This window comes from Oreochromis aureus, linkage group 14, assembly GCF_013358895.1.
Source record: "Oreochromis aureus strain Israel breed Guangdong linkage group 14, ZZ_aureus, whole genome shotgun sequence".
Classification (NCBI taxonomy): domain Eukaryota; kingdom Metazoa; phylum Chordata; class Actinopteri; order Cichliformes; family Cichlidae; genus Oreochromis; species Oreochromis aureus.
Genome location: NC_052955.1, coordinates 28,788,529 through 28,815,008, shown reverse-complemented (window position 1 = coordinate 28,815,008; position 26,480 = coordinate 28,788,529). Strand labels below are relative to the sequence as shown.

The following is a 26,480-nucleotide window of genomic DNA, read 5'->3' as shown; positions in this document are numbered from 1 at the left end:
TTGGCTGTTATCTGAGCGGTTGAACAGGTGTCCCTAATAACATGTCTGGTGAGTGTAGAAAACTCTAAAGTTATCACAGAGTATAGTTATTTCAGGTCCGTGGCTTGTACTGGTGTTAAATCATATTATTTTGTACTGAAAGGCGTTCTTAATACTTTTACTGAGTAATGAAATAACAGTAAATGACAAAAACGCAAGTCTTGGCCTTCGAATTAGAGCCCCAGTCTGTTCAACAATAAATATTAAAAATGTTTTTCCAGCACTTTATACTTCAGAAACGTTTCTGTTTAGGATATCTACCCAAATTAGAGTAAAGGGTGATATTAGAAAAGTGAATATTCTTGATTAAATACTCGTATTATGTCACGATGCCTGGTTATTCAACATTTAACACTTCTTTTGTTAAGATTGCAGGGCTGCTTTGGTGTTTTTGTTTAGTTTTCTTCTGAATATATTGGTGTATGTGTCTTTCACTGAATGATGGTTTTATCTGCTTTTCACTTCACACTGCTTGATAACGTTGTCCAAACTGTGCCTTTCTAAAGCTCTCCATATGGTCTTAAGAAGGTCTTAACAAACAACGTGTTTAACTTAGTCTTTGGAGCCTCCCCTGCACTTTTAAATCTGCCCAGGCCGTCTGGACCGTCTCCTTTGTCTTGTCATTTTGTTAGAGCTTGCCATCTGCTCTGTTATTATAGGAGGCGGCTTTGGATTTAAAGTAGCACCACCTCTGCTGGTCCCTTTCGCCCGGGATTTGGTCTCAGTAGCTCTGCGCAAACATACGTACACCCCATACGTAGAGCCTGCTTTTCTTCTAGACTCCAAACGGGCCACCTCTCCTTTTTTTCCTTTTCTTTTCTTAAAACCCAGCGGGTCTTACAGTTAAAACTAACGGTGTGTGGGTGCCATGTGACGTCAGCGTCCCAGCAAGTGTCCCAGTTTTTTTTTTTTTGGAAGCAGCCTGCGGAAAGAAATCAAACAGGATGCTTTTCAGCCCGAGTGTGGTCTGCCGTAAACACAGCTCAGACTCTCTGGCCGGAGCATGGGCGCAGATGTGAAAGTGTGGACCGGACCATGTTGCGCCGAGCGGCGGTGTTGAAGAGAGCCGACGATGAAAACGTGGACTCCGGAGCTGAAACTGCCGAGTGAGTGAGTCAATGGTCCCAGCGCTAGCTCCGGAGGCTAACCTCAGCTAGCCAGCTTCGCTTTTTTTTTTCTCTTTCTTTTCTTTTTTTTAGCGGTTGCCACAATGGAAATTAATTTTGCTCCAGACAGTAAATTATGAAGAGCATGACTTTATCGTTCATTTAACCCTTTAGTACTTTACGACATCGGCTTTTTGGCAGCTGCTGTGATCTTTACGGGTTTTTTCCTAGTGATTCTTTTAAGTTGTACGCTAGCTAACAACAGATAAAGTGTTGTCATGGAGACCAAAGTAAAGGGAACGTTTCCAAACCAGCCACCACAAGATGGAGACAGTTTTTTGTGTTTCCCCAAATATATGAATGAATAATAACAAAATTCGTGGCCTGTTTTGTTTTCAGATCAGACTGCAGCAGGATGTCGTCGTCTGGCAGTAAGTAATTCTTCACTCACACACACGGTAAAAAGAAAAAAACACTCAAACTTACTTTTCGCACATTCATAAAGTGAAGGACAAAAACGCAAATAGTCTAAACCATCTTACCACTTTGATTTTAAGTGGATCACATCAGTGACTCTAAACATTTAATCCCTCAGATTTCTTAATATGTGAAAAATAAGTAAAATTTAATCCGTTTTTATGTGTGTGGATTTGTGGATCTGCCATACTGTAAAAAAATGAAACATCTGTAGTAGAAAAATATTAACTTTTTTTGTAATGTATTATTCATCTGTTACTTGAATGTGAATGGCCATGTGGGAGGTTTTTATCTTTATAAAGGATGTAAAACAAATGATTAAAAAGATTAAAAGTCCAAATTTATGTCCTCCTTCATATTTTCAAACCCATCCAGTGGGCTGGAAAAAATGAAATCAGATGGAGCAGTAAATGATATCTATCATCACACAAAAATTTAAAATGACATCTTGAAAACTGTGGATAGCAGACAGACAAACAAACTGATTACATACTCCTTCCCTTTGGGGGGGATAAATGTATTCTTGAATTAGTTTAATGATGGAGTGAGAGTGTACCCTTAAAAAAAAGAAAAGCCAAACCAGAGCCTTTACAGCTGTTCCCCAACCTGACTCATAGTTAAATCTTTTTGTTAAATCTGCAGTTGGTTTTGGCCTCCTCCAAAACCTCTGTGTTGTTCCAGCAGTGAAGTTGTTGTCCCTGTCTAAAATATCTTTGTACACTCTGTGCCTCGTGTTTTTTGTGCGTCACATCAGTCGACCTCGTGAGCAGGCGGGTCAGACAGCAGCGGCAGCAGCAGCTCCTGCTAATGCACTTGCATCTGCTGGCTAACCCCGGAGACTCCCTGCTGTTGCAGCACACCCTGGACCGCCTGCTGCGCTGGCTCTGCCCGAGCCTACGCATCTTCCACGTGTCGGAGAGGGCCTCGCCATTCAGAACTTACCCCCGCCTCTGTCCCGTGGCTGGTAAGGATCCTGGGTTTTCAGTGTGTAGTCCTGCATTTCAGCACAGTATGTAGTAAGCAGTACATATACTTGGATCTCAGCTGTTTCTTTGCCACGGATGTTTCAACCATACATTATACCTTATTACATACTTTGGAGGTGTATTTTTCAGCTATAATGATTACTTCCATATGTGAAAATGAGAAATATTTGGAGAAATTTAAGATTGCCATTGAGGTCAACACCCCCCCCTCCATCAAATGTTGCACTTTAACCGTTGTAAACATGCCATCCCACAATGAGCTCCTGCCAGAGCCATGTCTGTTTTCACTTAGAATGAATAAAATAAAAGTTGACATCTTTCAGGCTACCCGTCTCTGGCCATCACTTTCTTCCTGCACGAGGCCTATGGAGAGGAACGAATCCTCAAAGTGCTGGACTTCTTCCAGCGGCCTCCCTGGCACTATCATCACACGGAGAGTTGTGGCAGCCGAACCGGAGGGATCCACATTACTTCCAGCAGCTCGCCCTCCAACGCCCTGCTGCGGCCCTACCTCCTGCCCAGTAGAGACTTTTATAGCCTGGGTGCGGGGATGCCGGTGTGGGGAGTTCGACCAGTGCACTGTGGGGGTGAGATACTACGTGTGACGCTGTACAGTGCGTATGACAATTATGAGGATGCTGTGCGGCTCTATGAGACGGTGCTGCAGCGACAGGCAGAGGAGCAGAAGGCAGGATTCTGCTGGTTCACCCTGCACATGGGTAAGACTTTAGAGTGTTTGCTCTTGATTTTGCAGTGTTGTTTTTGTACTCCTCAAATTAAAATTACATACACATTTATTCATCTCAAATTTAGTAATTTTTTATTTATTATTTCTTAATAATAATTTTTTTAAATGTCGTATTAAAAATGTGTCTTATCCCCTGCTGTCTCCTCCTGCTTTATTTCCCCTGCATCCAGAGCCTGGGCTCTGCCTACAGCTGGCTTTAAAGCAGCTGTCACCAGGAGTTCGGGTGGAGCCATGCAGCTCTGCTGTGCTACAGTTTAGTGTGGAAGAAATTGGCCAGCTGGTTCCCTTGCTGCCAAACCCGTGTACCCCCATCAGCGCTACACGCTGGCAGACTGAAGACCTCGACGGCAACAAGGTTCTCTTTCAGGTAACTGCAGGTTATCTTCTTCTTTCAGCTGCTTCCTCACGGGTCGCCACACGGGATCCACTGTCTCCTTCTCACCCCTAGCATCCACATGAATCTTTTCAGTTGTCTTCCTCGTTACCTCCGGCCTGCCAGCTCTGTCTTCAACATCCTTTGTCCAATATATCCACTATCCCTCCTCTACACATTGTCCAGACTGTCTCAGCCTTCCCCCTTTAACTTTGTCTAAAATGCTCCATGTTAACAGTTCCTCTGATGTACTCATTTCTCTTCCATGAGAGAAGCCTCCAACTCTGCCTCCTGTCTTTTTATTAGTGCCACCTTCTCCAAACCTAACACCATAGCAGGTCTCACTACCATCTTGTAAACCTTCCTTTCACCCTTGCTGCTATCCTTTTGTCACAAATCACCCCTGATACTCATCTCCATCCACTCCACCCTGCCTACACTCTTCTTCACCTCTCTTGTGCACTGTCTTATGCTTTGGAGGGTTGACCCCAGGTTAACTCAACTTAACTGCAGGTTATTTTGCTGAGTGTTTTTTAAAGTCAATCTCACTCTTTATGTAATACGTGAGGATTGTGTGAATGGCAGATTGACGCATTGCAAGAGTAAACACGCTGAAGTGTGGGAGGTTTAACCACTAATTACCTCACAGAATGCTGGGAAACAGGCCAGACCTTTGTTCCATGTGCCACTAACATGTTTTAGATAAGGATTTGGATGCAATGCAAATATATGCAAATCTGTGAACGTTATTTTATGTAACTAATAACATAGTGTAAATATAACTGAACCAACTATTGTATTGCACTATTTGTCATGGTGGGAGATGAACATCTGTTCAGGTGTAGATGGGCTGGGGCTTCCAACTGGAGTTGTATTCTAACAGAGATAAACAGTAGAAACAGAAAGATATGTTTGGATGTAGTCCTGGTATACAGGGAGTGCAGAATTATTAGGCAAATGAGTATTTTGTCCACATCATCCTCTTCATGCATGTTGTCTTACTCCAAGCTGTATAGGCTCGAAAGCCTACTACCAATTAAGCATATTAGGTGATGTGCATCTCTGTAATGAGAAGGGGTGTGGTCTAATGACATCAACACCCTATATCAGGTGTGCATAATTATTAGGCAACTTCCTTTCCTTTGGCAAAATGGGTCAAAAGAAGGACTTGACAGGCTCAGAAAAGTCAAAAATAGTGAGATATCTTGCAGAGGGATGCAGCAGTCTTAAAATTGCAAAGCTTCTGAAGCGTGATCATCGAACAATCAAGCGTTTCATTCAAAATAGTCAACAAAACCAAGGTGCAAAATAACTGCCCATGAACTGAGAAAAGTCAAGCGTGCAGCTGCCAAGATGCCACTTGCCACCAGTTTGGCCATATTTCAGAGCTGCAACATCACTGGAGTGCCCAAAAGCACAAGGTGTGCAATACTCAGAGACATGGCCAAGGTAAGAAAGGCTGAAAGACGACCACCACTGAACAAGACACACAAGCTGAAACGTCAAGACTGGGCCAAGAAATATCTCAAGACTGATTTTTCTAAGGTTTTATGGACTGATGAAATGAGAGTGAGTCTTGATGGGCCAGATGGATGGGCCCGTGGCTGGATTGGTAAAGGGCAGAGAGCTCCAGTCCGACTCAGACGCCAGCAAGGTGGAGGTGGAGTACTGGTTTGGGCTGGTATCATCAAAGATGAGCTGTGGGGGCCTTTTCGGGTTGAGGATGGAGTCAAGCTCAACTCCCAGTCCTACTGCCAGTTTCTGGAAGACACCTTCTTCAAGCAGTGGTACAGGAAGAAGTCTGCATCCTTCAAGAAAAACATGATTTTCATGCAGGACAATGCTCCATCACACGTGTCCAAGTACTCCACAGCGTGGCTGGCAAGAAAGGGTATAAAAGAAGAAAAACTAATGACATGGCCTCCTTGTTCACCTGATCTGAACCCCATTGAGAACCTGTGGTCCATCATCAAATGTGAGATTTACAAGGAGGGAAAACAGTACACCTCTCTGAACAGTGTCTGGGAGGCTGTGGTTGCTGCTGCACGCAATGTTGATGGTGAACAGATCAAAACACTGACAGAATCCATGGATGGCAGGCTTTTGAGTGTCCTTGCAAAGAAAGGTGGCTATATTGGTCGCTGATTTGTTTTTGTTTTGTTTTTGAATGTCAGAAATGTATATTTGTGAATGTGGAGATGTTATATTGGTTTCACTGGTAAAATAAATAATTGAAATGGGTATATATTTGTTTTTGTTAAGTTGCCTAATAATTATGCACAGTAATAGTCACCTGCACACACAGATATCCCCTAAAATAGCAAAAACTAAAACAAACTAAAAACTACTTCCAAAAACATTCAGCTTTGATATTAATGAGTTTTTTGGGTTCATTGAGAACATGGTTGTTGTTCAATAATAAAATTATTCCTCAAAAATACAACTTGCCTAATAATTCTGCACTCCCTGTACGTTATAACCCCATTCCTTCCGTCGTCCTGTGCTGCAGGTGCAAACCCCGGCACAACCTCAGCGACCTCTGACCTGTGCTTTCCCCCTGACTGGCTCGAGCATGCCTCCTCGAGGAATGCAACTCAGCAGCTCGGGACACAGCCTCTCACCCTGCAGCCTTACATCTCCTCTGTCCGGGCAAACGCACAGGCACGGTAAGCTGCGATGTTCAGTCTTTCAGTGGGAGATTTATCGCCTGGAGCTTGACAGACAGGCAGAAATATCTCCAAATTACTACTTCACTGAGTGCTCTCCCAAAGACTTCTGAGTTCATAATGATTCCCCGGCGCTCTCTAATTGGCGTTGTATTAAATGATCATTTTGACTTAGAAAGCATTTGTGCCTGTAATGATTCAAATATTAAATGTTTCCGCCAGCACAGTGCGAAGTCTTTTTATTGGAGATGAATATCAGTAGAAAAGTTTACCAGTAATTATACTGGCCATGTGGTCTCTTTTCTAAGCAGTTATTTGAAGCGGATCAGATTTTTTTCACAGGAAGTGTTAAGTTACACAGTTACATATTTTGGGAGAAAGTTTTTAGGCAAGTACATTTTTTTTTGTATAGCACCTTTAAAAAAGAATGTCACAAAGTGAAAAGAATAAAGACCCAAAAGAGGAGGAGAGACAACATTACAGCAGGAGGCCTCTCACAATAAAAACAAAACATGGTTAGAGCCATCACACATCAGCATGGCCGAGCTTAGATACGAGTAAAGAGCGTTGAGTCTATGCAAGAGAGCACAAAACCTTCAGTTTTGCTGTGTGACTGAGGAAAACACAAGATTTATGAGAGTTTTATGTATGATGTAGAGCTTCATATTTCTTTATGGCTTATCACTAGTTAGAGAGCTTCTTGAATATAAAATCTGTACACATTTATGTTCAAGAGAGTTGGTCATAAAATCTAATTGTTTTTATTGGTTCGGGTGCACCTTAAAGTAACAGAAAGCAGAAATAGTTTTCATGTTTTTTTACACTGAGTGTACGATTTTTAATTTTTTAATTAAAACATCTGTTTGGTGTTTCTTTGCCAGCCCAGAGACCGCGCAGCGACCCCATCTTGGAGAAGCTTCATGGAGGAAGTGGTGGAGCGGAGAGCCTGGGATCGGGAAGCTGCTGTAGCACTCCTCCTGGCAGCTCCTGTTACTCGTCCCAGCGGAGCAGCCCCGCTCCAGTCTCAACCTCCAACCACCCCGACTCTCCGCTGCGTCCCTCCATCACCCACTCTCTCTCCCATCTCCTTCTGGAAGAGGACGAGGAGGAGCCGGAGACCAACGTTGACACGGGAGCGGCCGTCTCTCCTCGCCCAGACTCAGCAGTCAAAGCGATGACTCGCTCCTCCTCTCTGGACCTTTTGGTGACCCTCCAGTCAGAGAGACCCACAACAGTTGGAGCTTCAGCTGTCGAGGAGCTGGCCAAGGAGCCGAGTGATTGTTTGCAAGGGACGCACACACACCTTCAGAGGTCGTCTGGGACTTGGGGCTCTGGTGGTGGAACAGATGCAAGCAGGACCAGGCAAAGCCCCTCCAACAGGCCCCTGGTAGCAAACAGGACTATTGCTGAGCCGGCAGGGAGGAACTGTGAGGAACCGCTGGATGAGTTCTTCATCTAAATTCCTGGCACCGTGTCACGAGCAGTGGTAATAATCACAGACAGACAAACCATTGAGACACCGGAGCACTGCAGTAGGTGACACGTAACATCCAGATGTCTAAATACTAGTTTAACTTGTCTTGTTTTTTCAAGACAGTGCAGGTAAATGTAATAGAATGAATGTCTAAGTTAGTTTTATACATAGGTGCAGCTAATGATTCGTGCAGCTGTTGTAGCCGAGTGAATAGCAATCAGAGTTTTGTATTTAAGTGAGGCACACTAGGCTTCCTGTCATCACTCAGCTAGGTAACTTTTTTTCTTTGATTACCTTCGAACAGATTAAGATGATCTCAGCGTTAAGGCTGTCTTTGATGTTGCCCTTGGTCGTGATTAGAAAGCTGATTTAGTCTAAACTTGTGGCTTTTAGAGCATTTGTTTAAAAGAACTTCAGATAATCATTGATCCAGAATTTGCTTGTTAAAAATGGACAAGCAGTGGACTAAACCGGCCTACAGAACGGTAATGAAGAATTATCTCCTTTTAGTTGACCTGACACCTCAGAAATGCTCATTACTGAAAGGTCACAGTAAGGACAGGTTAACTTGAGTGAATTTTTTATGATCACTTAAACAGTGTTTGTGATCATTACAGCTATTCTGAAGGCAAAAGATGTTAAGTGAGGAAAAAAATCCTGATAAGAAATGTAATGATTCAGGTCAGACTAGTCTCTTACTTATTTTTCTTTTAATCTTTTTTTTTCCTTTGAATTGTGATCAAGGGCTTTCTCAGTTTAACCTAACAGATTAATTGGAGTCTGGGTTTTTTCGCTTGTGCATTATGAGGTCAGAGTTTTTCCCGCTGGGCTGCTCTCCGTAGGCAAGCTGGGGAGCTCGAAAATGTCAGAGCGTTTAACTGTTTACTGGAAATAATTGTAACTGGAAGAAAGCGAGTATTGTAAGCAAGTAACGTGTAACATGTTCAGTGATCAAGGCTAAAAGATGAATGATTGGAATAATAAAATGGCTACGTCGTTGCGCCCTCACGGCTGTGTGGGTGTGTGTGTGTGTGTGTGTGTGTGTGTGTTTACATACAGGCAGGCAGATGAAGTAGGAGGTGAGAAGTGAATGCTTGAAGTTTCCCAGACGCATATTCACACAGCTGATAACACTGCTACGCTGAATTCTCAAATCCAGATCATACATAATTTTATCTTTCAGTGAATGTTGAAACACAGATAGTTACAGCTGCTTTACACACCGGCCTTTAGACACAGAACACGTAAAATTTGTGTGCAGATTGTGTGCGTTAAAAACATTCTTAATGCAGCCGGTCACACCAGGCGTGTAATTTAGCAGGAAAAATTTGCAGCATTTATGTTTTTTGGCTCAAGCTTGATTTTTCTGATTCAAATACAGAGATCTGACCAATCAGACCGCTGCATTTGGAAACAAGTGCACTCACTCAAAACACACACAGATACTAAAAATGCAATGATATGGAAATAGTCAAATAACACTATTTTACCTCTGACACGCAGCTAGACGCTGCTCCAAATCAATCGGCTCTCTGAAAGGATTTTCTGGCTCTCCAGATGTGGTCAAGAGTTCAAACTGCCCCACTGACATCCTGAAACTTCATCGCCATCGATGACTCACCTGCACTGCTCTCACACTCTGTCATGATTGATTTGGGGCCTCTAGCAATCAGGAGGGATTGAACATCACATTCCAGAGTAAGCATTATAATTTAAACACTGCTGCTGTAGATTATGTGCAGTCCTGTTGAGGCTATAATTACACTTCCATACACACTAATGCTAATCGCTCTGCAGTGTATGCACTGTATTACAATACATCAACAAATTGCACTTTAAATCCTGCGGCTCCATCTGCTGGTCAAAGGATGTTGTTGCTCTGAGGAGCGCTCCTGCAGCCAGTCCAGCTCAGGTCCTTGGCCCATTGGCCCTCTTTGGTGACTCGCACCTTCACTGGGTCAAACCTCCAGAACCGCTTTTCTCTGAACAAGTAAAGGCGGCCGTCTGGACGGGTCAGCGCCCCGTTGGTCCCCTGCGGCACGCCGGTCCAGTCTGCCAGCTTGCGTGGGTAGTAGGGTTCTTGGCGTAAGGTTTTAAGGTTGAGTACGGAGTAACGGGAGCCCTTGAAGAGGACCATGTGACCCAGAGGAGCATAGTAGAAGGCACTGTCAGGGTGACGAGGCAGTCCTAGCTCGCTGCTCTTCCTGGGGAAGCTGGGGTCAAGCGTGCTGCCCGTGTAGCGCCAGATCCGCTTCCCTGCACAGCAGGAGGCAAGAGACACTGAAATGACACCAAACTTTATGCTCACGAAGAGTCTAAAATAAAACCTCTATTTCACCAGTCCTGCACAAACAATACACAATCTTATGATATTTAGCAAAACACTCATAGTTCAGGACACCAGGCCTTTAACTTTACCGAAACGCAATATGTTCTTTAACACTAAGCATAACTTTGACTAAAGACAGAAAGTACACACAGTATGAACAAGTGTTTTGGGCGGTTTTCTTAATTAAAAAAATTTGTGATTATGATTTATGGAGATTAATAATGCAGCAGAGCATCTGAGCTTTGCATAAAACTGTTTGCATTCGGCAGATAAGAAAGTCTTGTCAGGTTTTTGGCATTTAGTGGAACATTTTGGCACTATCTTCAGACAAATTTTTGTAGCCTTTAGCACAAAGAGAAGACGATTAAAACCGCAGCTGGAGCCTCACTGCCGTATACAGCCTTTAAGCAGCACTTTGCTATTTTAAAAGGCACGAGCGGATCTATTTTGGGAGTTTTAACAGATGCGTGAAGTTAGCCAGCAGGTTAGGAAATGCCTTTAAAAGGAGGTGTGAGTCACATTAATGTGCTCAATGAGGCACTACCTTTGAAAAAATACCATTTGGAGTCCAGCGGAGAGAAGGCAGTGGCCTCGATGGCCGGAGGGAGGTCGGGCCAGCGCTGACGGAGAGGCAGCGGGCCGCTTACGCTCCCTTCAGCCGGTACAGTCCAGTATACGTTGCCCCGAATCACCAGTACTGTCTTATTTTGGTCTGGAAAACAGATAAATATATGTGTATATGTTTCTCATTCTTGCACAGAGCATGCTGGGAACAGTTTCTGAGCCCTGAACAAAGCTAAAAGTCTGGAAATTACAGCATCTCACTGTTCTCGCTCTCTCAGATATCATGAGAACACATGGGTGGCTTAAACTTTCTTTCCTGTTTTGCTTAACTATAAAATGATTTTGAAATACAGGAAAGCGAGTATTTATCAGCAGCTTTGTCCTTTTGTTATAGAAATAAATATGAAAACAGGAATATCCACTGTTCCTGCTACAGGGTTTATTATTGTTCTTCAGGTTCTTCTACAAGAGTTGTGGCTGAATGTTGTTTTCTGATAATATTTCATTCATTCAGACCTCACCCATAGTGATGGCATCAAAGACGCCCTGGCAGTAGAGAGGCTGTCCCAGGGTGTCGTGTCTGCTTTGAAGCTCTGTGAACTCCCACTCCTGCAGCGCAGCGTGCAAAACCTGACCCGGCAACCTCACCGGGCGATCGCCTAATGGTTTACCTAAAGGCACAAAAAATAAAGGAAGCAAAGCCATAAAACAATGAAGAGGAAGAGCTGGAGTTTATTGTTAACTGTTCTCGTTGGCTGACCGGACAAACTTTACATTACAGATCGGTCCGATTTCTCATGCATCCCAAACGGCAATTTAGCTGTTTACTAAATTAGATCAGGAACAAATGGGAACACAAACTGTGGAGATTTCTTCTTAAACAGAACTCGGAGAATGTTAACATTTAAATTGTCCTTTACAGGATGTGGCTGGGTTGATGTATACTGATGGATGACATTCCAGTGCACAGGAAATAAACAACAGACTGAAGATAGAGCACGGGCTGGAACCTTTAACATCTTTTAACTACCAAAATCAGAGCCGTCCTATTGTTATTGGCCCACGTACCCTTGCAGTGCGCACATGAAAAGAATTAAGGAGAAAAAAATGGGAGGGGGGGGCACAAGACATTGAGCTCAACTGAAGAGTAAATGATAGCGCTTCAGATGTGATTACAGCCACTTTGTTTGCAAGGAGCTCAACAAACATTTTTGTAGGAAGATGGATAAAATCAGTACACCCAAGAACAGGAGGAAGAAGGCAGGAAAGATAGCTTTACTGTGCGCACCGCAGTGGTATCCAAAAGCTCATTGTGAGCATGTAGGAGCAGAGATGACTTCACCCAAACACACAAACTCCCTCCTCATGCTCTGACTCATTCATCAGAAGTGGAAGAGATATTTAGATATGAAATGGCACCAAAGTGTCAACTAAACTGAAATATTAAAGCTATAAATCCTAAAATTAATGTCATATAGACCTGGATGTGAATAATATTTAACTTTATACTGCTGAGCTTCATATTCGGGAGGATGTTTGAGGTTATTGCATTGCATTCTGCACTAGTTACATAGTTACATATTTCTGTAACTGTTTTACGAGCTGCTGTCCCTTTAAGGCCACACGCCCTTTCTGCCACTGCCACTCCTGGATGTTCTCTCTTTCAGGTCGTGCTCTATAGATCCTAGAGATGTTTGTGTTGTAAAATCCCAGCAGACCAGCTCAAAATAATCAGACCATTTAAGACACTTGATCTTTCTTCCTCATTCTGATGCTTGCTTAGTTTAAACATCTACATGTCTAAATGCACTGAGCCGCTACCCTGTGATTGGCTGATTAGATATTTACATTAACAAGCAGTTAAGCAGGTGTATCTAACAAAGTGGCCGGTAAGTTACGCGCCGACCTCATTATTTCAAACCGGCCATATTTAATATGAGCAGCCAGCATTGTAACAGTATATATAACAACGAAGGAAAAGCATAAAAAGTCCACTTCAAGTCAAAGATGTCAATGATTTCTCTGTCATGGTACACAAGGCAGAAACAGCAAATCTGTGTTTGCTCTCTGACATATCCAGTCTGCTCACATGTGCTCCTTATCAGATTGCAGTGCCAGGAATGATTCACCCACACACACACACACACACACACACACACATTCACATATTATCCTTAAAGCTTATATGTTTAAGCAGATGTAACATTTTTGGAGCATCAGCAGTCTTGTCAGCCGGACTCCTCGTCAGTTTTGGAGCTGCTTGACATTTACGTGGGAGCAGCTGCAGTGTGCACATATTACTGTCACAGGGTGAACCTCAGGTTGATAAGAATAAAGGAGAAAAAGCAGACCAAGCTTCATTTGAGTGCCTGCTAAGGAATCCTGGGTAATTTTCCCTGAAGCAAAAAAAAAAAAAGACTTGCCTTGAGGTCTTTGTGTAAGGTCTGCTGATAAGCGGCCATTCAAAGTTTCAAGTTTCACTAAAAACAAAAGCACATACAGCTTAACAACCAACTAAAGGTAATTATCTGCTATAATTGCTGCTCATTAGTACCATTTGATTCAATCTATGGTCAAAGTGCTTTAGGTCCTGAATGTAACTGAAATAAAGATGTGTGTCTCTCTGTTCGGCCGATACAGCAGGAGTGAAGGGCCACTTTAGGACAGTGAAGACAGAATATTTCAGAGGCAGAGCAGATGGAACTCCTCACTTATTAAATAAAAGGAGAGGCAGCTGGACGTGGTCTGCCTGCAAGCTTCTGCTGATCTCAGGTTCAGAGCTGTGTGCTTGTCCTGCAGCCACGCAAGCATTCCTGCACAGTGTCTTGTTTTTCTCTGTGCAGCTGCCGTACACCTGAGAGTCCGGGCCAGAGCGCAGGAAGCTCTTCATGCATCTTTAAAACGTCACACAGTCACAGCTAAAGAGCTGCTGGCAATGCAAAAATTATTTAAGACGTATTGTTGTGCAGCTGTTATGGAGAAATCATTTTCCAAGCAGCAGCAGAAAAAAACCCCAAAACAAGCAATAAAAGAAGTGTGCAGAGCGGCACATGTGGAAACCTGCCTCACACATGCCAGGAGGGGCAACACACTCGCAGTAAACAAACTCTTATAGCCGTCATTCAAGAAGTCCAGGGTGATGCTCCCACACAACCACAACGGTAATCTATCACAGCAGGTAAATACAGTGTGCATAACTGCAATGCTAATAATAATAATAATGATGATACACAGACAGGCCGCTGACTGTGTTGTTTTTACACTCACACCATCTCTGCTGCCCTCCCTACAAACACTCCCACAGCAGCACCTAAGAGGCTGTGGGGCTGAACAAACTCTTCCTGCTGCTAAAGATAAACTCAAGATTAGATTGTGATGTGTTGTGCATATTTCTTTTGCCAAGAACATGCAGAAACTTCGAGTGACTGCAAACAAGAAATGTAAGAAATTAAGTTTTGGCTTTGCTGATCTACTCAGTCACCATCAGTGTTTGGAGCTGTAGTAGCCTGCTGGCCTTTTTCACAGCTCGGTGCTACAGCTCCCAATTTGGAGGGCAATAGAGCAGAGAGATAGTCTGGATTTGTCACAGTTCATCCACAGTTCAGCAAAGCAGCCCCAGATCATCACACTACCACCACCATGTCTGACTGTTGGTATGATTTTCTCTTTATGAAATGCTGTGTTCGTTTTATGTAACGGGATGCAACTCTTCCAAAAAGTTTAAACTTATGTTCAAGCTAACATTTTAAATTGTTACCATAAACCAAGCACTGTGTTCTCACCGTACAGCTGCTGCACGGCAATAATGTCGTCCCAGCTCAGAACCAGCCCGCGGCCGAGCTTCCTGTAGTACGGCGACATCAGAGCATGACGAACGGGGGAGTGTTCCAGGCCCAGAGTGTGTCCGATCTCATGGGCGGTCACCATGAAAAGGTTGTGGCCCTTGTGCCCGTTTAGCGTCCACCTCTCCGCCATGTCGAAGTGGGCTTCGCCTCGGCGAGGCAGGAAGGCGTGAGCCAGAGTTCCCCCTAATCGAGAAAAAGGGAAAAAAAAACTCTGAGACGCATTTATGATTTATTAGACATTCATTCTTATTGGTGAAACCTAACACCGTTCACTCGCCATGTATTTATACACCGCTCTGCATTTAATCGTTAGTGCCGTAGGTTTGAGCAGCTGTGGCTCAGGTAGAGCAGTTCATCTACCAATCAGAAGGTCAGTGGATCAGTCTGTCACTCCTCCAGTCTCAGTATCGTTGGGCAAGGTATTAAACATCAAGTTGCCCCTCAGGGCATCCACAGGCATAGATGACTCGCAGTAGAAAGGTGTTATATAAGCATGGGCATAACTTTGTGCTGAACATTGGGGGAGGGGTCAAGATCTCTGTCTAAATAAATTAATCTGGGTAAATTCCCAGATGATTAAACATGCAACTATTTTGCTGGTAAAACCTGAAATGAGTAAAGAAAATCAACAGCCTATTTATGCAAGATAATTCATAATTTTATTGGGGGGGGGGGTATATTGGCTGGGTCAGATTATTGGGGGGGGTCATAACCCCCCTGGAAATTACGCCCCTGTATATAAGTAACAGTCTGTTTGTTCTTGCAAGATGCACATTTCAGCCTCTGGCAGTGGAACTTTGTTCATTCTGTTTGATGCTATTTTTGATTACTTTTATCTTCTCAGGATCTCAGCACAGAGCGGAAGCAGAGCAGCTGTCAGTGACAACATGTCAGATACAGCAAAAAAGGAGATGTGGCAGAGGTGGGCTGCAAAGCAACATGCAATGGGGCAGCAACTGCACTAAAACAGTTTTTTTTTTAAAAACTCTATATGAGAGTTCTCCAACTGTGGATTTGAGCCATCAAGCTTGCCTTATTAGTCTGCATAAACTGACACTGTTACTTCATGCTCTTTTCATGCTGTTTTACTGTGTCATGCACAAAGCGCCAACCCACATGGACATAACACACCAAAAAAGGCATACCTACTCATCTACTCAAGTGAAATAAAAACCGTGCAAGATTAAAATCACTCTTCTTATGAATTGCACCCAACTCGAACACGGTGAGGACTTGCAGGAAGGTGCTGCTTCATGTATTAAAGAGGTCGTTAAAGACTCTGAACAGCCGTTCTTTCCATGGTGAGACTGGGAGCTTTCAGGTTAAATAACACACAGTGTAGATAAAAAAGTTGCATTAACGTGCTCTTTAAATTCAGAAACTCTAATATTTCTATATTTTCTAATTTGCTGAGTCAGATCAAAGGATCTTAATGAGTTTACATGTTGTACTTAAATATAAACTTATGATTTTGTGGGACTTAAGCCCAAATATTCACAGTAATCTCATTACTATTCACACCTAATTAATGAAATTAACCTGCCAGTACATGTAAGGAGAATTTAAGGAAGTTAAATATCTTTAGAATTTCTTAAACAAGTCCTTGTAAATATAAATGAAGGTGAAATCAGATCAATGTGTTGTGACCCTGACCTGGTCCGTCAAAAGCGTTGCTGGCCCCGTCGTTGTGGTCTCCTTCATAAAAGGCCAGCCGGATGTCTGCGGGTCCACCAGGGGCCTCCTGGAAGACCAGGCCCGACACGTTGCTCCACAGCTGGAAGGCAGCACGCACAGCCAGCCGGACAGAGCCCAGCGACAGGTGCTGAGGCCAGTTCACGATCTGGTAGGTCAGGTGGCGCTTGTACCACTTGTCAACTGGAGAACGGCCGGACAGAGAAAAGCAGAAATGAGACACTATGAATCTCCCAGTCTGGTTCATCTCAGCTAGTGCATCAGCAGATGAGCTCCAACCAAAAAAAAGCCGGCGGTGTTATTTGGACCAAGGCTTAGTTTAAAGCAATTATCAAAGAATATAAAAAAGTAATACTGGCTAAAACTCAATAACACAGTTAGTCCTCAGACAGGTACATGGGTAAAGATGCTAACTAAATGAGAATAAAAGCATAAAAAGTGCTGAGTTATGCTGATTTTCTCATATATGTTAAACTGAATTATCTTTTCAAAGAGAAGTGACCCTCTTTATAAGATGTCAAAACAATCCCTGCTTTGTTTCATTCGACTAATGTGGCCGTTTTCTTTCTTTTCAAACTTGCTGGATAGTCTCATATTTTAAACTGGTTGAATTTTTAGAGAGCTAATCCCATTGGAAAATTGTTAAATTATTACTATTGTGTCATTATTATAAGCCATTGATGTAGCCCCTCCCTAATTAAGGGAGGATTGAGGGTCACCTGATCCAGCCCTAACTATATGCTTTAGCAAAAAGGAAAGTTTTAAGTCTAATCTTAAAAGTAGAAAGGGTATGTGTCTCCTGAAGCCAAACTGGGACTGAAGGCTCTGCCTCCCATTCTACTTTTAAATCCTCTAGGAACCACAAGTAAACCTGCAGTCTTAGAGGGAAGTGCTTTATCGGGGTGATTGAATTGAATTGTTTTATAGTTCTGAATGCCAGATACTCCATCCTCAACTGTGACAAATCCAGCCGGCTGAGCCAAAATGATAGGATGTTAACCATGCGAGCTTCCAGCTGGGTAAACTAACACGCACTCTGACTGCATGCTTCAACAAACAGTTTACTTCACCATGTGTCTGTGGTTTCTTGGCTTAGGTATAATTACACGTGTCGCAAACTTCACAGTCACATCATTTGTTCGAGGATCGAAGGAAGGGGGATTTATGCTCAGCCTTTCATTAATTTACAAGACTCCAATTTGTTCGTATACACACACACACACACACACACACACACACACACAGTAAAAGAGTCTGGAAACAAAGCAGACATAAGAGCAAACACACACAAGCAGCCCAACACGCATCCACAACTAACAGACAAAAGGGGCTGCCTGCCGGAAACAATCAGCAGATAATACGAACCTTCAGAAAGAGGCAGGTGGAGAGGCTGTCGCTGACAGGACTTACAGAGCACTTTTAAATGAGAGCTTTATGAAACTGCACAGACTTTACTCAAATAAGCCTTAACGCTGATTTTGTCAAAGGGTGTTTGGCCAAAACAACTGAACAGAAACTGTCACTGAAATAAACTTTGCACACGTGGGCGACGAATTGACCTTTAAACCTTGCAAGAAGTGATTCTTCTCCATTCAGTCTTCACTTCGGGGCTCGGCTGATTTACACATACTTGGAGAGCTGACGCTTAAGCATCCACATAAGTCAAACTTATTTTCCAAAGTTGTCAAAATATTTTTTTAAAAGACGGCCAAATGTGAGCGGGAGGTTTGCTCACATTACACACTACTGCTCCATCTTAAAGCCTCACGCTGCCTGAGGCCACGTTACAACAGAGGACAGAGTCTGAGTGCTTTCGATGCCATTTGTGCTTGTTTAAATAACGCATTGCTAACAGAAGATGGGAGAAACATACGAGAAGCATGTGCTGCATACTGTGAATGGCCGAGAGACCGCAACAGCACCCTGGAGACTGGAAAATATCTGGAAATCTGGAGCCATTAAGACATGGTTTTGGCAGTGACATCAGTGTGTAAGCTGTGTGAGTAAACACACAAACAGAAGTTGTGCTTCGGCAGCAGCTTGACTCTTACAAGAACTTCATGCTTATCCTTTTTGTTGCAACAGTTTAGACAGATATGACACTGTAAGAGTGGAAGCACATGGAGCCTCAAACACCACAAAAAAAATAAAAATAAAATTCTGATTCAGAATGAAATGATAATTTGCCACAATCCTCTAGAAGTCAGATTAGTATGATTTGAGACTGTGGGATACTCAAACATGTTCCCATCCCAGCTCCATCTCTCATTCCCAGATGAACTGCACACATTAGGCCTATTACCGCATCATGTGTCTAGATGTGTATTCTCAGCAGAGCTCAGGCGCCTACTCTCCATCTCAGACCGCCGCGGAGTAAGAGGTCCCAGAGGACGGCAGAGAAGCCAGGAAGTCCGATACACACAAGACATTCCAAGACTTCCCTTATGGAAGCAATTATGATGCCCTCTATAGCGGCAGTGTAGGGGAGGGTGGGCTATCACAGACATTAGGAAGTGACTTAGATCATCTGATAGCTAAAGTTATTGGTTGTGGAGGTTTGGGGAGATTTGGTTTGTTGCTGGTGTTAAGAAGGCTGTGCGACAAATGCAAGAGATGTCGCTGACAGCGAAGCCAACGGGCGAGGCTAAAAAAGACCCGACGTGATGTCTCATGGGCTATTTTGTCCAGGCCGTGGTCTAAAATCCAAAATTTGTTTCAATTCAGTTTTATTTACATCAAATAAAGACAATAGTTGCCTCAGGGTGCTTTAGGACTCTACAATGAAAGAGAGAAAACCCCAATACTCAGACTAGACCTCCTATGAGCAAGCACGTGGCGACAGTGGGAAGGAAAAACTCCCTTTTAACAGGAGTTAGAGAGTGAAAGGAAGTGAGTGAAGAAGAAGCCCTGGCAGTAATGCAGCATAATTAAGGGAGGATTCGGGGTCACTTTCTCCAGGCCTAACTATAAATATAATCAAAAAGAAAGATTTAAGCCTAATCTTAAAAGTAGAGATAGTGTCTGTGTCCTGAATCCAAACTGGGAGCTGGTTCCACAAAAGAGGGGCATGAAAGCTGAAGGCTCTGCCTCCCAATCTGGTTGTAAATATCCTGGGAACCACAAGTAAGCCAAAGTGCTGTAATTGGATGATACTGTACTCCCCCTCTTTAGATGCTCTGCCAGGCCTTATTGCAGACACCTGCTGCTTGTCTGTGGGTCTCTCTCGGGCCTCAGATACCTATAAAGCCATTCATCCATCAATTTTTCAATTACTTTTGAGCATATGAAAATAGGGAACTTTGCAACAGAAACCAACTGTCTGCTGGAATCAGTGAATCTTTGACTGAAATGAAAACTCTGATCTAATCATTTAAAAATGACATTATTGAAATAGTTACCAAAAATTTGCAAAAATGCCCATTCATTGTTTAAGCGTCTACACTTCATGGCATGGATCCATGGAGGCACACCTCAGAAAAATACACACACACCCACGTCATGCACTTAAAAAGCTTATCTTAGACAAGCTGGTGGAAAGTCAGTTCTGTAAATATCAGTGGGAACAACCACAAGTCAAGGTCTGTTTTCAGTTTCCAGGAAGCTCAGAAGCTGATAAACAAAAATCACATCACACCACAGGTGAGAGTGAACGAGCAGGCAGCTCGTCTGACTCACCCACACTGCTGCAGTCGCAGGGCTTCGTTTAGCAGCCACAGTCAGCTGTCAAGGTCAAACAGCTCAAACAGCATTAAGGGTTAGGTTTAAGTCATGGATCGCCTGCTTCACAGAATGGTAACTGTGCAGAAAACCTTTTAACTGTAGAGGTGGTGAACTCATACCTCTGTGCATCTAATGACAAATGTTTGATATTTACTATTAAAACATATATGATTAAATAAATGAAGGCCTGATTATCTGACATCTTTAATGACTTTAAAAAACAAGAACTGGATGTACAGGTTGGAATTTATTTTGGATTTTCTAATCCACACAGTGTCGAAAGGATGCATATATGTTCACTTTAATAAGCAAATGTTTTACAATGTCTAACTTGACTTCTTGTTAGTGATCATAATTGCCAACAACTCGTAGTTTCTCTTTGGCAGCATAGAAATGACACACACACCAATACTCAGAACAATGAGAACTGTAGATTTAGACAAGTTGAAAGGGTCTGCTGGGGCCATTTCTAAACAACTGCAGACTCCAAGATCATCAGTTCAAACAACTGTACACAAGTACAAGATATTCCAATGTGTCACCACTTTGCCAAACTTTGGAAGAAGACCCAAACTATCACCTTCAAATGAGAGAAAATTGGTTAGTAATCCAGTAACCACCAAGCCTCAAGCCTTTATGAACTGGAAACTGCAGGAACACCAGCATCACTGTCCACAGAGAAGCGAGTTTTACATCACCGTGAACTGAGAGGGTGCCAATGAAGAAAGAAGCTCCTCCTCCAACCTTCAAGCTATTTGGCCAGATTGACAAGAGGTATGTTTGGAGGCTGTCAAACCTAAGAAAACAATACGTGCTGTCAAGCATGGTGGTGGTAGCCCCATGCTCTGGGGCTGTTTTGCTGCCAGTGGTGCTGGTACATTGCATAAAGTGAATGGAAAGAGGAGAATTTCCTCCAAATTCTTCAACTTCGCCTTGAATCAACAGCTGGATGGTTGAAACATGGACACAATCATGAAAATGATCACAAACATGAAGATCCATCCAGAATTACACCAGAAGTTGATGTGCACATGAACGTTATTCACATGAATGTTCCTCTCTAAGGAACATTTAACCAAATTATGTATGTATGTATATATTTAAGCCTGTATGTACACCTGTGCTTTTTGTAGATTAAAGAAAATGCTAAATCAGTTAGAACCTGTGTAAGTTATTAAAGATGTGCAATCATTCAATCCTCAATTACCATGACATTCATGCTCATGATGAGTGTATGTAAACGTATTACCACAGCTGCAGGTGGCAGAATAAACCCAATCAGAATATATATACATGACTCTCATGATACACTACCTACCTTTAAATGATAACCCATAGTGCTTCATTGTTTTATACTGTTTATTCTGGGTGATAATATAAGAATATTTATGGTGTATGACATGACAGTTCATCCTGTGGAGTACATATATGTGTGGACCAGATTTAATATCACTATATCAAGCCAAAATTCAAATCCATCCAACACATGTAACCAGAAGGAGGGAGGAAAAATCAGAGGATCAGCAAAGTTACACATAAATAAACAAGGACATAAAAAATTCCAGACTGGAACTATTAAACAGGGTAGGTGAAAACTTTAGGTCACATTATTGATCAAAAGAGATCACCAACATTTTTGGGCTTATCTGCAGCCACAGATGTCTCTGTACAGTATTTCCTGCCATGTGTTGAGTACATGTTGAGATATTACTCTCTGTACTAAAGTAGAACAACTGACAGCCAACACTGTACATACCTGAGGCCTCATTTCTACTAAACGCATGTTTTCACAGGACTCTGTTCAGACCAAGAGTCTGATCCAAACACAAACCTCCTTGAGCAAACACTCGTGAAGCTGCAAGCAGAAACATATCTGCCGTTTCTATCGCATAAAGCGGCATAATGTTTGAGTTAGAGGTGGTGACACCGCACGAGCATAACGCTGTTATTCACAATTAAGCTATTATTGCTACAATACATCAGTGGATGCATGAAGCCAGATCAGTAAGAGGTTTGACCTGAGGGTGTAAAAGTATCTGCCGGCTGTTTAATAACACTGCCGCCTGTCATATGAGACAAGTCTGGGTTCTTAAAGAGCAGGCTCAGATCCATACAAACAGCTGACCACTGAGATAGGTAGCCAGTTTGGCAAACAACATAATCCAGTCAGTCAGTTATGGATGTGTGTACCAGAGGGAACGTGTCGGGTACTGACACGAAGAGGCAGCGGCAAACATCAGCCGCCGCTGCATTCCCCGAACATTAGCCAACCTCGTCAGTGACACTGAGGAATGCAGAGGCTTCACACATCATGAGGCTGGAGGCACAAGCACAGAGAGAGGGAGTGGAAAACATTACTGGGGCTTCTGGTGCTGTCGTCGGCTTGCTTCTGCTGTTCATTCACAAAGGAGATGTGACGAACAGCAGCACTCAGGAGAGACAGCGAGAACAAAAAACACGAAGACATACAAAAAGGGCGTTTACAGATTTCATCGAAATCTGTAGAGTGGCCTTGGGTGGAAGCAATTTCAGCCGGTCAGAGGGTCCTCCACCGAGGAAGTACTCCAGCAAAGATACATGTGCAGATTCAAAATTAGTGGGTGGATCAATTCAAATATCGATATAAATATCAATAGTGTCAGTACCAATGTCGATATTAGTATCCGATCAATACTAGCGGAAAGGGATCAATGCATTGTTTCTAGAATGTAAGTTCATAGTTTCAAATTCAATATGTAGTCCAGTTTGAATAGAACAGATTTACCTGTAGGAGAAACTGGAAGTGAGGTTGCAGGGGTATATGTGTTTGGACGAGCCCATTTCCCCAAACCTTTATCTAAACTGAAGAACACATAGTGAGATGTGAAGGACTCTAGCAGATGAGAGAGAGAAGCATAATCCCAGTAACTAAAGACAAAGTGGAGACTAAAGTTGAAGTTTTCACCCAGTAAACATGACATGAAAGACACATGGGCTTGTGTAACTAAATAATAAGAATCACCCAGGGCTGATGTGTGCACCATCAGACACTCCACCAGCTTTAATTACAACCCTCAACTCTATTTAGTGCTTCAGTTTATGACGGCGGACCCTCCCAGTTAACTGTTGGTTCTTTCAGACCACAATGGGGCAAACAAAGGCTCTACATAAAAAGGCAGGGAATGAAACACCGGCTCTCATGTCAGTCAGGCTCACTTTGCACATGCATGCATATAAATAAAATAAAATAATACCTTCAGCAGCGGAGCGTCTCCTGCGCAGCTGCTGCGGCGGTCTCTGTCCAGTAAAGATGAAGTTTACTCTCTGAGCCCAGATCTGCTGGCTGCCCTCGTCCGACACCCCACAGCGGGGCTCTGCCATCCGCAGCAGGGTGGCGCTGTCAAGTTTGCCTGTGATGGGCAGACGGGACAACCACTGGAATTCTCTGCGGAGAGACAGAGAGAGACAAAACACTTACAGTCTCTCTAGTGTGTGAGTCAAAAGGGCTGCAAAAGGTGATAGATCTTTGCTGCATAGAGATTTAATGATCTGATGCACTCCTGTGTTTCTGAGAGGAGCCATCAAAGATTTGCATGAGTGCTTTCACCCAGGCACTTGGACTGTTCCTGGATTCAGGCGAGTTACAGATACATATAACTCAAAAGTACATCAGCATCTTGAAACTGGGTTTCCCACATCAGTGGCTGGAAAGAGGAAGAGCTGTGGAGGTTGATAACATCAAAAATGTAGCCTTATCCCCAACCTTTATGTCCTTTGTATACCAGAGCCTGCATACATTGAGTAGACATGAGCATTTAGATACATAAAGACTGCACAGATTTTACGAACACATCATTCAGTCCAAGGTGAAGGTGTTTTAATGAGTTCCCATTATAGTACAGTGAGCAGACGGGCCAGAGGGCGAGGTTCCTGAAATTCCTGGATGGTTCAGGGAGGGTTCAGGAGAGGTTTCCCAATGCGGAGATGAGGGTGTGTTTTACTGCCCTGCACAGACGTTCAGCCCTGAGGCTTGTACCACACCGAGCTCACCCCTCCCTGTGATGAACACGCAATGCCTAGAGGTAGAAATGTGTGCAAATGGACCTACCGGACTGCAGACTGCACCTCAGCTGCATTGTGGATGTGGTGGTCATGATGGAGGTAGCCATACTTTTCCAGAAAGTCCTACAACGGAAGTCATACCTGTTAATAATTAAACTCGAAGAGAAGCAGCAGAACAAAAATGGTAATGGCTATGACTATGATTTTTACTAGCAGTGATAGCTGTACAGGGTGTGACAGGGTGTACAGTGACAGATGGATAACCATACGTGTTTTTAAAAACGACATACTAAGGAGGAGTAACGGCATACAAATGATTAATTAAGCACTTACTAATAACTTACTAATGCTTAATAGTGTGGCATTATTATAAAATGCTACTGTTTTCAAAACCCAATACAATCACACGGACATATTTCTAATAAGAACATAGTGTAGTGCCCACACATCCCCATGAGTTTGCAAGACATCTGCATTATTTTACCATGTACATGGTTATGAGTACGCAGACCACCCATAAGACAAAGAAGCCCCCCGGGCTGCCCCTGAAACTCCCAAGTTATAATTTTGCAAGAATTCCATGTAAACATGCAAGTCACGAAAAGCTCCGGTGTAATACCCATAAAGTGCTTTAACATGAACCCACAGGGTACACGCCAACAGGTGTTGCATTATTCTGTGAGGCTGGTTCATAGTTTAATATTACAGCCCCTTCATGTTCAGACAACAGCAGCAGGCACCGCTCAGAGTGCGATTACAGATGTGACGGGGCGGAAATTAAAACTGAGGAGATGACAGATGTGTTTCAGCAACAGGAATGTGCAACAACAAAATAATAATAATAATAATGTTTCAGAAAATGCCACAGGGCTTTGTTTAATGTAAGAAAGAAAGCAGAGCTGGTGAAACCAGATGAGGAAAGCGTGTAGTCTTTGGACAGCCAGCAAAGAGAGCTGTCAGATTAGAGCGGCGCAGTCTGAACCACAGCGAGGCAAAAACCTGAGAAACATGTTTATCTTTCTTTATGAATGGGTCAGATCTCCTTGTCTTTATGCAGTAGACTTTAACATTACATCACAGTACGTGTAGCCTTTCCTGTATGAATATAGGATATATACAGACTCTTTGTTTTTAAATCTGTTTTGAGTGGGGTTGCTCTTTTTAGTTTAGTTTTTTTAGTTTAATTGTTAGCCTTAGTCTTTTAAAACTATTGTTGTATGGAGGGCATATGCCAAGATGCAAGATATGGGGAAAATCAGTACAGATATAAGAAAGAAAACGCAACGACTCAAAATCTTTGTTCTTGGTCCACAATCTAGGTTAAATGTATGTTATTGGTATCAGCAATAGTGGAACTGTTTTTACTGGGTATTGGATCTATATCGGTATAGATCTGAAGTTTGCAGTATGGTACAGCACTGTAGACATCAAAGCCTCATCAGGTATGTTAATACATTTTACCAACTTCAATACTAAAGTTCATCTACAATTTTGACTTTGTTTTCACAGCTTTTTACGTCCATGTTTAGTTAACTATAACATTGTCCAGCGGTAATAATTCCCGTTATTAAAAACTAAGTCTGCACATTTTATAATGGCGACAAAACAGGAAAGCACTATTATAGAGACAGGAGGGAGTTGCACTTTAAATTGTGGGTTTTAAATGAAAAACAAAACAGCCATTAACAATATTTAATGGTTTTACAGAAATACATTTAGACAGACATGCGCCTTTTCGTCTGAAACAGCTGTAAAATCATCTTATTTGATTACTGCTGCGAGCTATTAATGTTATTTTATTATAACCACCAAATTCACTGTGTCAAAGTTTCGGTGTAAAGCCGAAAAAAACCCACCCAATTTCCCCGGTAGGAGAACTTCGCAGTGCCCACAGCCTAGTTTTAAATGTGGGTCACTTTAATTCGCCTGCTTACCAGAAATGTTCATAACAGAGGTCTTTGAGTCTCTGTGAAATGAGTTTTGACAGCAGTACCTCCGGGTCCAGGAGCAGCGGTGATCCTGCGGTAGTCTGAGCGGTGATGAGCGCCGTCACAGCCAGGATCCAGAGTCTCCTAACGCCCCGCTCACACAGCCCTGGAGCTCGGCGGCTCATCGCGGGGAGAACCGCAGTCAGCGCCTTGCTCCCTTCACAACCTCCATGATTAAATTTACTATCTGAGGACACTCAAGTGATCCCAAGACTTCTCCATCACTGTGAGGACTGACGGAGCTTATTCACAGCTGGAGTATTACAGGGGAGAGGAGGAGGAATGTCAGCACCGCCCCTCGTCTGCCCCGTTACTGCAGGGCAAAAAAATCCAAATCAGCAGGGCATGGCAGCGTTTCCCCTGCTGCACACAACCAATTTTAAAGATATGAATCACATGCAGTTTGTTGTTTCTTTAGTGCTGAAGAGGTTA

The 26,480-nt window shown here is 43.0% G+C and overlaps 2 protein-coding genes across 10 annotated transcripts; one reads left to right on the top strand and one right to left on the bottom strand.

Moving 5' to 3' along the window:
* Nucleotides 1-259: 259 nt before the first annotated feature.
* LOC116313823 (protein FAM124B) lies at nt 260-15,772 on the top strand. Of its 5 annotated transcripts, none has more exons than XM_031731629.2 (8): nt 261-1,145; nt 1,545-1,576; nt 2,377-2,586; nt 2,932-3,327; nt 3,527-3,723; nt 6,239-6,395; nt 7,277-7,881; nt 15,452-15,772. In XM_031731629.2, exons 1-7 carry the CDS (start codon nt 1,075-1,077, stop codon nt 7,852-7,854), a joined length of 1,641 nt encoding a protein of 546 aa, XP_031587489.1. In that variant the 5' UTR covers nt 261-1,074; the 3' UTR covers nt 7,855-7,881; nt 15,452-15,772. The 5 variants fall into 5 exon arrangements, with proteins under 5 accessions (XP_039478447.1, XP_031587489.1, XP_031587490.1 ...); XM_031731630.2 differs by lacking the exon at nt 15,452-15,772 and adding an exon at nt 11,277-11,353; XM_031731631.2 differs by lacking the exon at nt 15,452-15,772 and adding an exon at nt 9,427-9,503.
* mmp28 (matrix metallopeptidase 28) lies at nt 9,019-26,444 on the bottom strand. 5 transcript variants are annotated; one of them, XM_039622514.1, is made up of 8 exons: nt 26,054-26,444; nt 24,107-24,183; nt 23,253-23,443; nt 16,261-16,482; nt 14,545-14,790; nt 11,284-11,433; nt 10,743-10,910; nt 9,019-10,149 (listed from the first exon to the last, which is right to left on the bottom strand). In XM_039622514.1, the coding sequence occupies exons 1-8, from the start codon at nt 26,171-26,173 to the stop codon at nt 9,731-9,733; spliced, it is 1,593 nt and encodes a 530-aa protein (XP_039478448.1). In that variant the 5' UTR covers nt 26,174-26,444; the 3' UTR covers nt 9,019-9,730. The 5 variants fall into 5 exon arrangements, with proteins under 5 accessions (XP_039478448.1, XP_031587493.1, XP_039478449.1 ...); XM_031731633.2 differs by having other exon boundaries at nt 9,019-10,125; XM_039622515.1 differs by having other exon boundaries at nt 25,995-26,115.
* Nucleotides 26,445-26,480: the final 36 nt, after the last annotated feature.

Bases quoted from the DNA above. Each gene is read 5' to 3' on its own strand.
- LOC116313823 (XM_031731629.2), top strand. From the start codon at position 1,075: ATGTTGCGCCGAGCGGCGGTGTTGAAGAGAGCCGACGATGAAAACGTG. The intron at 1,146-1,544 runs GTGAGTGAGTCA...TTTTGTTTTCAG, and splicing joins TCCGGAGCTGAAACTGCCGA to ATCAGACTGCAGCAGGATGT. The intron at 3,328-3,526 runs GTAAGACTTTAG...CCCTGCATCCAG, and splicing joins CTGGTTCACCCTGCACATGG to AGCCTGGGCTCTGCCTACAG.
- mmp28 (XM_039622514.1), bottom strand. From the start codon at position 26,173: ATGAGCCGCCGAGCTCCAGGGCTGTGTGAGCGGGGCGTTAGGAGACTC. The intron at 16,483-23,252 runs GTATTATTTTAT...GCCGTTCTCCAG, and splicing joins GAGACGCTCCGCTGCTGAAG to TTGACAAGTGGTACAAGCGC. The intron at 14,791-16,260 runs GTCAGGGTCACA...TTTCTCGATTAG, and splicing joins CAACGCTTTTGACGGACCAG to GGGGAACTCTGGCTCACGCC.